Genomic DNA, 14,548 nt, shown 5'->3' with positions numbered 1-14,548 from the left:
TGTCCTAGAGCAAAAATATAAACAGTTAAGATTATTGTTAAGAGACAAGAAAAAGTTAAGAAATGTTGCAAAGTGACAATAAATTGTGGCCCACAAACCACGCATGCTTAATCTGTGTTGTCACTGCTGGGAGAAGCAATCACCATGGCCTCCAAGTGTCCCTGCATATTCATGCTGAGTATGCCAAGAATGCAAAGCCCTAACTTTTTTTACACTAAGCCATTTCTCAGGCCTGTGTTTGCAGTGAGCAATCTTGGGAGATGAGGTAATGGTTCTACCTAAAGAGCAGGCTTGTTTCCACTTACTATAAAAGCAATAGATTTCCTAAGCTCAGTGTTCCTCTTCTGTAATGCAATCCGTTCCACGTTCAGACATTTACCATGCCCCTGTGGGACTCATGGGGGATGGGGAATTAACTGATGTGAACAAACATGACACTTAAGTATGGCTTTCGTTTCGAGAAATAAGTCTGTGGTTCTGAACCAAGAATTTCGTGTCTGCTGTCAACATCCATAAAACTGGGAGGCTGACTTGTTAGCTTGCAGATAGGGCAAAAACTTCAGACCCTGTACAGTGCACAACAGTCAATGTATAGATTTATCCAATGTCTATAAGAAATGAATCATCTTGAGGAGACTAGGCACCTAATGCTCAGAATTACGATTCTCTTGACTCTTAATTACACCTTCGTGTTCTTAAAATTCTACATAAAAAGGTCATCTGCTTTCCATTTACAATAAAAAATAGTATAAATAGTAGTTTAGTGCGTAACTAAACTGCAAACATTAAAGACATTAGGTTTAAAAGGTCTTAAGATAACAATGGTCTACTGTACTTAAGAGGGGACCAGCTCAATCACTAGTAGGATTTCCAGAATAAATGAGCATTCCTGATAACCATCAGGATCAATCACACATAGAGGTAAGGCACAGAACAGACTTGTCCTTGCTCCTTGGTTTGCACTTCCTTCTTTTCCTGCATTTATAATAGTAACTTGGACTTTTTAATTAACTTTTCTGTGGAAAATCACTTAATTACTTTTCTTGCAAGGACTTCTTATCAATGTATTACTGGCCTTAACAGTAACTTAGGCATGAAATCTCAAATTCTGACTGGGCTTTTGAATACAAATGATCCGAACACAGTAGATCCCTACACACGAACAGCCCTCGTTATAGTAATGAATCTTTAAAAGACAAGATTTAATCTTGTCTATTACAATGTTGACCTATTTAATTCCAAGCACATACCAGCCTTCCAAAAATACAGAAAGCACAAAATTAATTTAATCGTTTGCATTGTATTTACCTACGTAAAGCTTTAAAATGTGTAGAATCATCAGAATCCAGTTCCTTATTTAATTTTGAATAATCAATGGAAGATGTCAAGCCTTTCTCAAGTCTGGCAAAAAACTGCTCTTTCTCTTCTTGTTCTTCTAATGTGTCCAATCCCAATCCAAGAATACTACGATTGAGCTCAGAAACTACTAGTTCTAAATAGAAAGCACAAATATATTTTATTAATATATAGAATTTTAATAAAATTCATTTTAATGATGCATTCGTTGACATTACATAGTCAATTTAAAACATTTTTACAAATACTTTTACTTATGCTCTCACTCACCAAATATAGACTCATAGTCATAATCAATATATAAAGTTTAAGGCTTCACTACAGCTATTATTTTTTATTTTTATTTTTATTTTTTTGAGTTGGAGTCTCCCTTTGTCACCCAGACTGGAGTGCAGTGGCTACTCCCGGCCACCACAGCCTCGACTTGCTGGGCTCCGGCGATCCTTCCGCCTCAGCCTTCCAAGTAGCCGGAATTACAGGCATGCGCTACCATGCCCAGCTTTTTTTGATTTATTGTAGAGATGAGGTCTCACTGCCCAGGTGGGTCTCGAACCCGCGGGCTCAGGCAATCCACTCACCTCAGCCTCCCAAAGGCGCGGGATTACAGGCTGAGCCACCAAGCCCGGCTTCACTACAGTTATAATTCTAAACAATCTGTCTGCATGTTTCAGTAAAGGAGGCTCCAAGATAGTTATGACTTAATTTCTGTAATTGCTAATATAAACACAGCAATTAATAACTTATCAACTCATATCCCTCACATTCTTACCATTTGTTTCTAAGCTGTCCGTGCTTATGATCGAGGTTCCACTGCTCTTAAGAATTTGAATCTTTTCAGCAGACTCCTCTTCTACTTCCATAACACGCTGAGATGTCTTCTTTGTTTTCAAATAGCTCACTTTTGTCCCAAGAAGTCCTAGGAACAGGATTTAATACAGTTGAATATTTTTGTACAGAGAATTGTCTTGACCACCATGACAATACTGTAATACTGTTATACTAATTTTGGGCACAGTACCTATAAATCTGTTCTATTAAATACAAATCAGGCTAGACACAGTGGCCCATGCCTGTAGTCCCAGCTACTCAGGAGGCTGAGGCGGCAGGATCGCTTAGGCCCAGGAGTTCAAGACTAACCTAGGTAGCATAGTGAGACCTCTTTTCTACAAAAATATAAAAAAAAATTAGTTGAGTGTGGTCCTGCATGTCTGTATTCCAGCTACTCAGGATACCGAGACAGGAGGATGGTTTGAGCCCAGGAGTTTGAGGCTGTGGTCAACTATGATTGTGCCACTGACACTTTAGCCTGGGTTACAAAGTGAGACCTCAGCTCAAAATCGATCAATCAATAAGACCTAAAATTCACAAAAGAAAAATTATAAATTCACTTTATGGCAATTGCTTTATTAAAAAGAATGTTTCACAAATTTGCATAAATTGACAAGATTTTAAAAAATTATTTTGAAGTTTAAGTACTTAACACAACAAACTTTACCACTTTAAAGATTATCCTTTGCCGTATTCTCCTTATTCTTTACATTAGAGTGTTTTTGTTGCTTACTCTTAATACTGTTAGAAATAGACTATGGATGGTATGAAACAGTAGTGTTTAAAACACAAGGGGAAAAAGTAGGCCCAATTTAAAACAATAACGGGGGTTAGACAAAAGTCTTTGTCGGTGTATGCATCATTTCAAGAAAACATATGGAAAAGTTAAAAACATCTTTTAAAGCCATTACTTCTCAACACTGAAGCTGGAGGCTCACTGCAGGCGAGATTCACACAACAGGACATGTGGGATGTGGGTCTTGCTGGGGGAGCAAAGACAAACAGAACCTCTCACGGCATTTTGGAATCTGAAGCTTTTTATAAGGCTGACATTAAACACAGGAAAAATGCTCTATGACTGATTAGATATTAAATGATATTAAGGAATTATTATCCACATTTCTTAGGTAGCATTAGTGTGGTTATAGTTCTAAAACAGAGTACTTATTTTAAGAGCTGCTTTGAAATATCAGTGGGGGGGTGGTGAAAAAACAAGAAAAAAAGAGATATCTGTGGATAGAAGTGTGGTGCTGGAGATTTGTTTCTGAAATCTAGCAAGTTGGGATGGGGAGGGTGGAGAATAAGAGATGATATAGATGAAACTATGATTGACTATGAGTTAGTAGTAACGTTATAGCTAGTCAATGGATACACGAAGGTTCATTTTACTTCTTTCTGTATATGTTTGAAATTTTTTATAATAAGTAGCTAAAAAATAATTCATGAATCCTAGGCAATAAAGTATAATTTATATTTATATAGCAAAGGTTCTGAATAGTATCTATTTTATTCAGATTTTTTGACAAACAATGTACCTAGAAAAGCATCAGTGCTGGCCATACAATGAAGACCCTTACCATCACGAAGGTTAAAGTCTAACAGGAGAAGCAGACAATCAGCAACAAGTATTTACTAGTGCCTACACATGCCAGGCATTGTTCTAAGTGTTGGGGATTTATCAGTGAAAAAAAAAGACAGAAATCACTGCTTTTGTGAAGCTTACACTCATGTGGACAGAGGTAGGCAATAAGTAAAATAAACAAGTACATGATGATAAAACAGTACATTAGAAAATGGTAAGTGCCAAGAAGAAAAATGAACAAGGAGGAGGAATAGGAAATACCGGAGGGGGAGGCACTGCAGGTCCGAGTAGGAGGGTCAGGAATGCCTTCACCTGTACAATGAACATTCGTATACCTAACCCCGAATTGTATCCCACATCTTTAAAATAAAAAAATCAAAAATGAAAAGTCAACACTCAGGCCAAGACCTGATGGAGGCAAGCAACCAATCCCTGCGAATACTTGGAAGAAGAGGGCTGAAGGAAGAGGAAGCAAGGGTCAAGTCTCTAAGATGGGAAAATGCCAGGCAAACGCGAAGAGCAAGGAGGCGAGAGGAGTTAAACTGGCATAAGCGCAGGAAAGGCAGGAAAAAGTAAGTTGAGAGGTCAGAGACATCAGGGTGCAGGGCTGGGACGGGGTGGTGGCTTATACAGTCATGAGCTTTCACGATGAGTGAAATAAGAGGCTATTAAAGGGCGTAAGTGGTGGAGAGGCAGTAGGCAAGACCTCTGGTGTGGAGAACGTCAAGGAACTCAGAAGTCTTGGTGATTGGCGGCGTTAGCTATGCGGTTAATGAAGTCACCAAGAATTAGACAAGAGGACTGGAGACTGACAGGGAAAGAGGAGCTAAAGTCTTTGAGGAATGAGGAGGAATAACCTGGAGACCAGTGGTCGACTGCAACGAGGAGATGGTCTGATGATGTGGTTCACAAGGAGAATGAAGGATAAAGGACTAGAAGCAGCAATGAAGAGTAATCTACTCCTTTCCCGAGTCTAACGGAACAAGAGAGGTGGAAAACAACAAGCATTGGAGGTTACAGGAGAAGCAGCAATGCCCCCAAAGGAAAGTTAAAGGTGAATCACAACTCTAAGTGCTTTGGAGGAGACATGAGATGTCAGTGGGGCAGGGGAGGCTACCAAGACAGGAAGCTCCAAGAATATTTCTGTAAGGAATTAGTACTTCTGTTAAGATGTGACACCAGAGTAGAAAGTAACAAGGCAAACTGGGAAAGAGGAACAGGAAGCACAAAAGTTTGGCAACGGGAGGCGCAGGCACATCTGAGGATGCAAAAAGGCCAGCGAGGCTGAGTCTGCGAGGAAACAAGCCTAGAGCAGGAAGTCAATGGTCACATCATGCTCATCCTCATAAGCCAGGCACTGCTCTTTATTCCAGCAGCACTAGAAAACACTGGAAAAGTTATACAATGTCAAAATATCTTTACTCGAATGATATATACTTGCTGTAAAAAACAGATACAAGGAAAAAGCAAGTAATTTCAATATGCAATATATTGTTTTACTTTCTGCTTTTTAATATTTTATTTTTTACTTTCTTCAAAAGTCAGAAGAGTGAAAATGTGTGATATAAATATTATGATTAGAACAAATATCACTTTTGGTTAGAAGGAAGCCTTATTAGGAAATCAAATTCTGACTTCAACTTCCTAATTAGTGTCCTCTTGGAAAGGGCTCAGAAGGAATTTATTTTATGCCTTTGTGTGAACAATGGTTTTAATGTATCAAATAATAACTTCCACACAGCTGTAGAAAATCAAGAGCTACAGCCAAGATATTTCAAATGGAAACGTGTGTGCCAGGGCTGGGGTGCTTCTGCAGCCAACATATCTAGGGTCTCACCCTAGTTCCGAAGCTGGACTTCAGGATATGACTCACACCAACAAAGCTCGCAAGAGACTAGCATAACAGAAACCAAGATCCCATCATTTTTTTTTTTTTTTTTTTGGAGTGGGAGTCTCACTTCATCACCCAAGCTAGAGTGCAGTGACACGCTCACGGCCACCACCTGCTGGGCTGATGTGATCCTTCTGCCTCAGACTTCCAAGTAGCTGGAACTATAGGCATGCACTACCACGCCTGGCTGATTTTTTGATTTATTGTAGGAATGAGGTCTTGTCAAGTTGCCCAGGCTGTTCTTGAACTTGTGGGCTCAGGCAATCTCCTTGCCTCAGCCTCCCAAAGTGCTGGGATTACAGGCTTGAGCCACCGTGCCCGGCCCATTTCTTTTTTCTTTTAAGAGATAGGATCTCACTGTGTTGTCCAAGCTGGAGTGCAGTGGAATTATCAGGGCTCACCACAACCTCAACCTCCTGGGCTCAGGGAACCCTCTAGCCTCAGTCACCCAAGGAGCTGGGACTATAGGTGCACGCCACCACCAAAAGGGGGAAAGATTCGAAAAAAGAATTCTTCACATGCAAAACTTAACATGTTGGCACTGTTTGGGAATTCATGAAAAAATGCACTGAATGTTTTTTTTTTTGAGTTGGAGTCTCACTCGGTCGCCCAGACTGGAGTGCAGCGGCTGCTCCCGGCCACCGCAGCCTCGATGTGCCGGGCTCCGGCGATCCTTCCGCCTCAGCCTTCCGAGTAGCCGGAACTACAGGCGCGTGCTACCACGCCTGGCTGATTTTTTGATTTATTGTAGAGATGAAGTCTCGCCAAGTTGCCCAGGCGGGTCTCAAACTCGCAGGCTCAGGCAATCCACTCACCTCAGCCTCCCAAAAGTGTGGGATTACAGGCTGAGCCACCGAGCCCGGCTCACTGAATGTTTAATAAGGCATTTCTTTAAAGTAGCATTTAAAAAAACCAGAGAACTGACTACTAAATCTACTCTGACATTCATTTATTAAATATGTTTATCATTTTACTGTTTAGAGTCAGCGAATACAATGAAAAAGAAGTGTCTCCTGCCCTCACAAAACTCTGATCTCAGGAGTAGCCCATAGGTTCCAACTGTCAACACAATGTGTAAGTGCTGTTATGGTGTTTTGACATCAAAACAAAAGAGAAAATAATTGTGACAAGCAAGCTAGAAGAGTTAGTGAAGGATTACAAAAAGTAGTGATGCCAAATTTCACCGGACAAGAAAGATGAAAGACATTCTAAGGGAAAGGAAGCATGAGCTAATGCAGAAGCATGGAGGCCAATGGTATTTCCAGGACATATAGAATAGTTAAGTATGGCTGGAGCAAAGGAGGCCGGGAACGGGGGTTCCAGTCAGATCACGTAGAGTCTAAATTATTATTAAGAAATTCGGGCCTAATTTTATGGGAAAAGACAAAAGCCACAGAGGAATTTTTTCCCTAGAGAAGAGATACAGAAATTGTATCAGTTTACAAAATTATGCTTAAGCCAATTTTGATCTACAAATAGTGTGAACATAGGTACTTAGGGTTAGAAGTAGTAGTAGTAGTAGTAGTATCATATATGGTAAATAGATCAGATCAGGCATGGTAACTCATGCCTATAATCCCAGCACTTTGGAAGACCAAGGCAGGAGGATGAATTGAGGCCAGGAATTTAAGACTAGCGTGGGTAGCTTAGCAAAATCCTGTCCCAACAGCAACAAAAAAATTAGCCAGGCATGGTGATACATGCAACTTGTCCCAGCTACTTGTGAGGCTGAGGTGGGAAGATTCCTTGAGTCCAGGAGTTCCAGGTTACAGTGAGCTATGATCACACCACTGTGCATCAGCTTAGAAGACAGAGCAAAACTCTGTCTCAAAAAAAAAGTATATATCATATATAATACAATATATGGGGTGGATGTGGTAGCTTACACCTATAATCCCAACACTTTGGGAGGTCAAGATGAGAAGACTGCTTGAGGCTGAGGGTTTGCAACCAGCCTGGACAACAAAGCAAGACCACATCTCTAAATGAAATTAAAAAATCAGCCAGGCATGGTGGCATGCACCTGCTTTCCTAGCTACTTGGGAGACTGAGGGGGTAAGGACTGTTGAGATTGTTCAAGGCTGTCGTGAACTTTGAACATGCTACTACTGCATTCCAGCCTGGGCAACAGAGCCAGACATTGTCCCTTAAAAACAAACAAACAAGCCGGGTTCAGTGGCTCAGCCTGTAATCCCAGCGCTTTGGGAGGCTGAGGTGAGTGGATTGCCTGAGCCTGTGGGTTCAAGACCTGCCTGGGCAATTTGGTGAGATCCCCTCTCTACAATAAATCAAAAAATTAGACGGGCGTGGTAGCGTGTGTCTGTAGTTCCAGCTACTTGGAAGGTTGAGACAGAAGGATCGCCTGAGCCTAGTGGGTCAAGGCTGTGGTGGCCGGGAGCCTGCCACAGCACTACAGTCTGGGTGACAGAGTGAGACTTCAACTCAAACAAAAACAAAAACCCACCAAAACAAACAAACAAATAAAAATTAAAGATATATATATATCTTTATATATATCTTGTTAATGTTAATAATGTTAAAAATGTTAATGTTAAAAATGTTAATAAAATGTTATATATATATATAAACTTACTATAGTAAGTATATTCATAGTAAGGATAGTACTCACTATAAGAATACTATAAATGCTATGAATATACTTACTATGAACACTTACTATGAATATACTCTAATAAGTATATTCATAGTAAGGACAATAAGTATACGAAAACACTCAAGCCGGGCTCAGTGGCTCAGCCTGTAATCCCGCGCCTTTGGGAGGCTGAGGTGAGTGGATTGCCTGAGCCCGGGTTCGAGACCTGCCTGGGCAGCAAGACCTCATCTCTACAATAAATCAAAAAATCAGCTGGGTGTGGTAGCGCATGCCTGTAATTCCGGTTACTTGGAAGGCTGAGGCGAAAGGATCTCCAGAGCCCAGCAGGTCGAGGCTGCGGTGTCCGGGAGCGGCCACTACACTCCAGTCTGGGCGACAGAGTGAGACTCCAAATCAAAAAAAAAAAAAAAGAAAACACTCAAAGTAATTTTGCATTTGTAAAGACGTGATAAAGAATAATTCTGGAATAGGTAAAGCTCTTTCAAAGAGGATAAATAATGAGTTGTTTACCATTGAGACAGTAAGTTATTGTTGTAAGTACTGTTATTAACAAACTTTAATACCAAATCTATAGATTTGTTAAAATCTTTCAAATGCAATTCTGCCTGAATATTTTATTAAATCATATTAAGTCAATTTATCATTAAACACAATGATAATATATAAATATACCTGAGTTATTTATGACTAACATGAGTAAATACAAATTATCTCAACGTAAATAACATGCTGACGCAAAAACAAAGATTCTCAAGTATGTAATAAATATATAATACAGTCAAGTACACGTTATATGAAAATCAATTTTTCAGACCTTAAAAATTCACACTAGTATTATTAGTATTATTTTCTTTATATATTTAAACTTCAGCAACAAAATTCAAAATTCAAAGTCTTGACTGACCCCTTGTGGTCAAAAAATTTGAAACAAAAATATTTACCACCATCTTCAAAATCATCTTCAGTAATCCACCAAGGTACTATATTTTTCTTCATTTCTTTTTTAGGTTGTTTAGGTGTTTTGTTTGAATTTTCAAAAGAATCATCTGAAAGCTGAATCAGATACAAGATATTAAATGTTAAAATACACTGTAAATTCAAGAATCCCAGAGTCATCACTAAAAACATTTCTATTAGTTCTCTCAGTTCAGCTATCACCTAAACAATATTCTCAACAATGTATAGATTCACATCTCCAAACATATATGGCCAAAATAGCTTAAAAATCAAACATACATCTCTGAGCATCCATTTCATAATTAAACAAGTAAACTAGAAGAATAACAACAATAAAGAAAACTTGATTGAGAAACTTGTTAAAGAAGGATGTGATCCTAGCTTCTCAACATTCTCTAGAGTCTAAGAATGATATCTGAACAAAACTACCTTGACTCACTCTAGAAGAACACAGAATTCCAAGACAAAGATGAATTGAGTATATATAGAGAGAGGGTAGAAAAGATGATGGAGTTGACTAGAAAAAATCAGCATTTTGTCGAAGTAATTAACAAACTCTTATTTGCCCTTTCTACTTTTCCAGTTCAAATTTTACTCTACTCCTCAGGTCCCCTACTCTAACCCCAATACCACCCCCTCAACCAGTAACTCGGTCCCCCTCATCACGGAGAAAACACCCTCCTCCTTCCCCTCACTCCATTACCACACTGACCTGTTCAGACACTTCTTTCCTCTCTCAGAAGAGGCGATTCCTTCCTCTACTCCAAGCAGAATCTGCAGAGGGTCACTTTTCACCTCTCTAGGTTCTTCCTTCCTTGGTTATCCCATTTTATTTATCTTCACTCCCTTCTCTCTCTTTCCTTTCCCAGCTCCCTCAACTTATAAGCCTGCTTAGCACTGCATCTCCAGCACCTAGCATAGCACCTGGCACAACTACGGAATGAAAAAAATGAGCACCCTATGCAACTTTGAAAAAAAGCAAAACAGAACAAGGTTCCTTACTCCTGCCTCCCTTTTATGTTCTCTCTTTTCCTTTATGTGCCAACTTCTTGAGTTCAAGGCTCAACCCTTTAAAATCTGGTTCCCATCCCAAACAGGTCTCCTCCAGGCACCAAAGGCCCCCTAAATGCCACAGAGTTCCACTGTCAGTCATCCTCCCTGATCACATCACAGCATTTGATACTGATGACCAACTTCCTGAAGCTCTACCTCTGACTTCAGCACCATCACCTCCTCCAGTTCTTCATTTCTGTGGCCACTCCCAACCATCTATTTCATTGCTTGTGGCTCTTTGGCCATTTCTTTAACATGAGACTTCTCCAGGACCATGCTCTTGATCCGTTTTCAGTCTCACTCTGCATTTATTATATGCCTGCTCTATGTCAGCATTGATACTCAGGTTATCTGTACTCACTTAATCTTTAACCAACATTGAGGAGACTGAAGCAACTTGTTCAAGTTGCTGCTGTTAATAACGTGGCATCCAAACGTCGATCTCTGACTAAATCCTGTCTACTTTTCAATATAGTATGTACATCTCCAACAAGAATAGTTATCTGGGTGACCTAAACTTCCAAGATGACAACACACACACATTTCCACCTGCCAAACAAAAATCTCTGCTTCAATGACTTACAGAATGTCTACTTTAAAATGTTTAAAAGGAACTTATTGTCTTCACTGACAACCAGGTAGGAAGAGGAAGAGGTAAAACACACACACACACACACACACACACACACACACAAAACAACAAAACTTTTTCTCCCATCTGAAATTTCCGAAATTAGTTGCATCATTTCCACTTAGCCTCTAAACTTCACTATCATTTTGAGATGTTCAATTTCTCTCTCCCCCTCACATCTTTTCAGTTTATTTGCAACATAGGCATAGTACTACAGACCTTTCAGGGCCACAGCAAAGATGGGAAAAATAAATGAAGAGTACCACACTATTTTCTAATACACACTAGGTATTCTCACTTTCAACAACTTCCACAGTGCTTTCCAGATTACTGTCACTAAAAACAAAACAAAACAGCTGGTCCTTAGATAATAACAGTGTCGGCAAGAATACAGGGAAATTGGAACCCTAATTAACACACTGCTGGTAGGAACCTAAGATGGCACAGCCACCTTAGCAAACAGGCTGGCAGTTCATCAAAAGGCAAACATAGTTACTATGGGACCCAGAAATTTCACTCTTTGACATATACACAAGAGAAATGAAAACAAATATTTACATAAAAATGTGTATGTATGTGATTATTGAGAGCAGCATTATTCAGCTGTCAAAAAGTGCAAAGAATTCAAATGTTTATCAACGGAAAAGTAGATAAACAAAATGTGGCATATCCATGCAATTAAGTATTATTCAGCTATAAAAAGAAATGAAGTATGAATACATGAACCTTGAAAACACTATGCTAAGTAAAAGAAGTCAGACCCAAAAGACAACTTATTACAGAATTCCATTTCCATGAAATGTCTATACAGACAAATCTTTAGAGACAGAAAGTAGATTAATGATTGCCTAAGGCTGGGTGGAGGGGAGAGGAAACAGGAATATCAGTTAACAGATATTGAGTTTATTTTTGGAGTAATAAAAATGTTCTAAAATTGATTATGGTAATGATTGCCTAACTCTAGACCCACTGAAAAGTACACTTTAAATGGGTGAATTGTATGATATGTGAAATTATATCCCAACAAAGTTATATATTTTAAAAAGCTGGTCCTATTGCTCTCCTAAAAAAAAAACAACTATGTAAACTACGTCTTTGAACAAATTGTTTGAGCAATAATTTATCAAAATAACCAAAGAAGTTAGCATGACTCTAAAATCAAAGTTTTTATAGTTAAACATGCAGCACTGCCTTACTAAATCCCTACCATGAGATAAGAGTTTTTAGAGAGGAGAATGGATATGAGAGGGAAGGAGACTAGGAAAGTGTGAGTGCCTGTTGTAGTGGTGGTAAATGAGAGGAGAAAAACATTTTCCAAAAGGCCTGTACTACTATCTATCTTCCTATAAATTCAATTTTCAAAATGTGCTCATATTTGAAATTAAAAAATCAATTTCTCAAATGGGAAGTGAGACTCATTCTAAGTGCCTATTACATCCTGGCAAATGGTAGATACTTTTTTTTAATCCTTAAAACAATCCTACACAGTAGGCATTATTTTTCCTATTAGACAATGAAACTGAGGTTTTTTTCTATTACACCAAATTCTTTGTTTGAACAAGAATGTTGTTATAACAACTTAAAGTGTGACTCTCTCGAATGTCTACAAAGCCTCTTCATTTATATAAATACCATCATACATCACTTAAAGATGAATATATGTTCTGAGACATGTGTTGTTAGGAGACTTCATCTTTTATAAACTATAGATACACAAACCTAGATAGTATAGCCTACTAAGTTATATGACATGGACTATTGCACCTAGGGTACAAAGATATACAACATGTTACTGTACTGAATACTGTAGGCAGTTGTAACACAATGGTATTTGTGTATCTAAAGATAGAAAAGGTACAGTAAGCATACAGTATGAAAGATTTTAAAAAAGGCACACCTATATAGGACAGCCCCATTCTAGTCTTATGGGACTCCTGCCAAACATTTGGTTCATTGTTGACAGAAAGAGCATTATACAGCACATGACTGTGCACAGAATGTGGTGTAATTCTTTCATTTACTCATTCAGCAAATAGTAAACATCTATTAGGTACCGCAGATGTGCAAAGAACACACAGCCATTGCATCACAGATCACATATCCTTATAATGGGAAACAGAAAATACACCCACATAAGAAAAGTAACCGCTGTGCTCAGTGCTATCTCAAGAATTAAATACATGGTATACTAAGAAGCGACTTAGGGGTTACTTTTTACTGGATAAACAGAAAATGCCTCTTTGAGGTAGAGATATTTAAGGCAAGATCTTCACCAGCCAGTGAAGAATAAGGAAACAGCATTACTGGCAGAGGGAACAGTTACTACAAAGCCGCTAAGGTGAAATGAGCTTGAAAAGGCTACATACACTAGGATAAAGTGGATGAGGGGAAAGAATGATCTATCAGTGAAATACATAAGAGCAAAATCATGGAGGGTCTTATAAGCCACGATAAGGAGTTTTGGATTTTACTTGTGATGGGAGACCAAGAGTTGTATACTGAGAGGAAAAGAATTTGGCTTACGTAACACACTGCAGTGTGGTGAAAGGAATGCAGAGGCATAAGCTGGAAACTGCTGCAGTGGCCTTTTCGTGGCAGAGAAAAGGGAAAGAAAGAGCAAGAGGGATAAGAGGTATACTCTGGAGGCAGAGTGGACAGAGTTTGGTGATGGACTGACTGTATCTTCGACGTGAACGCGGTAATTGAAGGATGACTCTCTCAAGACAAATTTACGATATAGCTTTTAAAAATTTACCTCTTTTATAAATTGTTCAAATTCTTCATCCAGCTCTTCTTTGGAATAGTGAGCCATAATCGATAATCTTCACATCCCAAAGTAAACGTTCTAAAGTATTTGCAACACTGGAAACACTAAATGACAAAGAGACATAAGCATCTTTTGAGGACGTTTATCACATCATGGAAACAACCAGACTTCAGACATTTCTGTTACGATTTAGTAAATATGTACAACTATTGACTAGTAAACTGGCCGAGAGATTCCTAATTCATTAAGCAAACTGATTTGGAAAAGCCACTTTGACAGTCCGCCTTGTCCGCAGGGTCCTGAATTACATTTTGATCTGTTAACAACCAATTGTTAAAGGGTGGTTTCTCCGATATTTCCTAACCCTACGCGCGCGTGTGTGCGTGTGTGTGTGTGTGGGCGCGCGCGCGCCTTATCTAATACCTCTCCAACACAAGCAGGGTCCTCACGGGGAATATTAAAATGATATATTGCAAACTCAAAGGACCATTCCTTTCTTGCAAAGCACAGAATAGAGGCTGTGCTGCCTGATCATTCAGCTCTTTATTTAACAATCCATATCAACAGCTTCATAAAGCAGACTGCTTCTGGAGAGGCGGCCGTGTCCCAGCAGGCTGCAGGAAGACGACCCAGGATACCTGCGAAAGGGAAGACTTGACATTCACGAAGTAAACAGTCAGCGCCCACCATCGTTCCTCCGAAGCGCGGGAAAGCCAGCAAGGCTGCGCACTGCACACTTTCGGTGGAGTCCAGCGAACCGCAACCCAGAGCTGTCTCCACCCGCCTACGGCCCCGGCCGGAGACCCGTCCCACACTCCGTGCTCCGGGGGCAGCGCCAGCCCCCGCTTTCCCCCGCGGACGTGGGAGTG

The 14,548-nt window shown here is 39.6% G+C and overlaps 1 protein-coding gene across 2 annotated transcripts in view; it reads right to left on the bottom strand.

Moving 5' to 3' along the window:
- Positions 1 to 14,378, bottom strand: part of CEP162 (centrosomal protein 162) — a 91,295-nt gene extending 76,917 nt beyond the window's left edge. For both annotated transcript variants that reach the window (XM_008063109.1, XM_008063110.1), the window contains exons 1-5: positions 14,318 to 14,378; positions 13,668 to 13,783; positions 9,213 to 9,324; positions 2,126 to 2,272; positions 1,309 to 1,492 (exon numbers count right to left, since the gene is read on the bottom strand). In XM_008063109.1, the coding sequence (XP_008061300.1) occupies positions 1,309 to 1,492; positions 2,126 to 2,272; positions 9,213 to 9,324; positions 13,668 to 13,724 (500 nt within the window). In that variant the 5' untranslated portion in view covers positions 13,725 to 13,783; positions 14,318 to 14,378. The remainder of the gene's footprint in view (positions 1 to 1,308; positions 1,493 to 2,125; positions 2,273 to 9,212; positions 9,325 to 13,667; positions 13,784 to 14,317) is intronic.
- Between the last annotated feature and the right edge of the window lie 170 nt (positions 14,379 to 14,548).

Source organism: Carlito syrichta, unplaced genomic scaffold (genome assembly GCF_000164805.1).
Source record: "Carlito syrichta isolate Samal-C Ts95f unplaced genomic scaffold, Tarsius_syrichta-2.0.1 Scaffold306592, whole genome shotgun sequence".
Classification (NCBI taxonomy): domain Eukaryota; kingdom Metazoa; phylum Chordata; class Mammalia; order Primates; family Tarsiidae; genus Carlito; species Carlito syrichta.
Note: the sequence above shows the minus strand (reverse complement) of the source record. Positions and strands in the feature narration are given on the sequence as shown.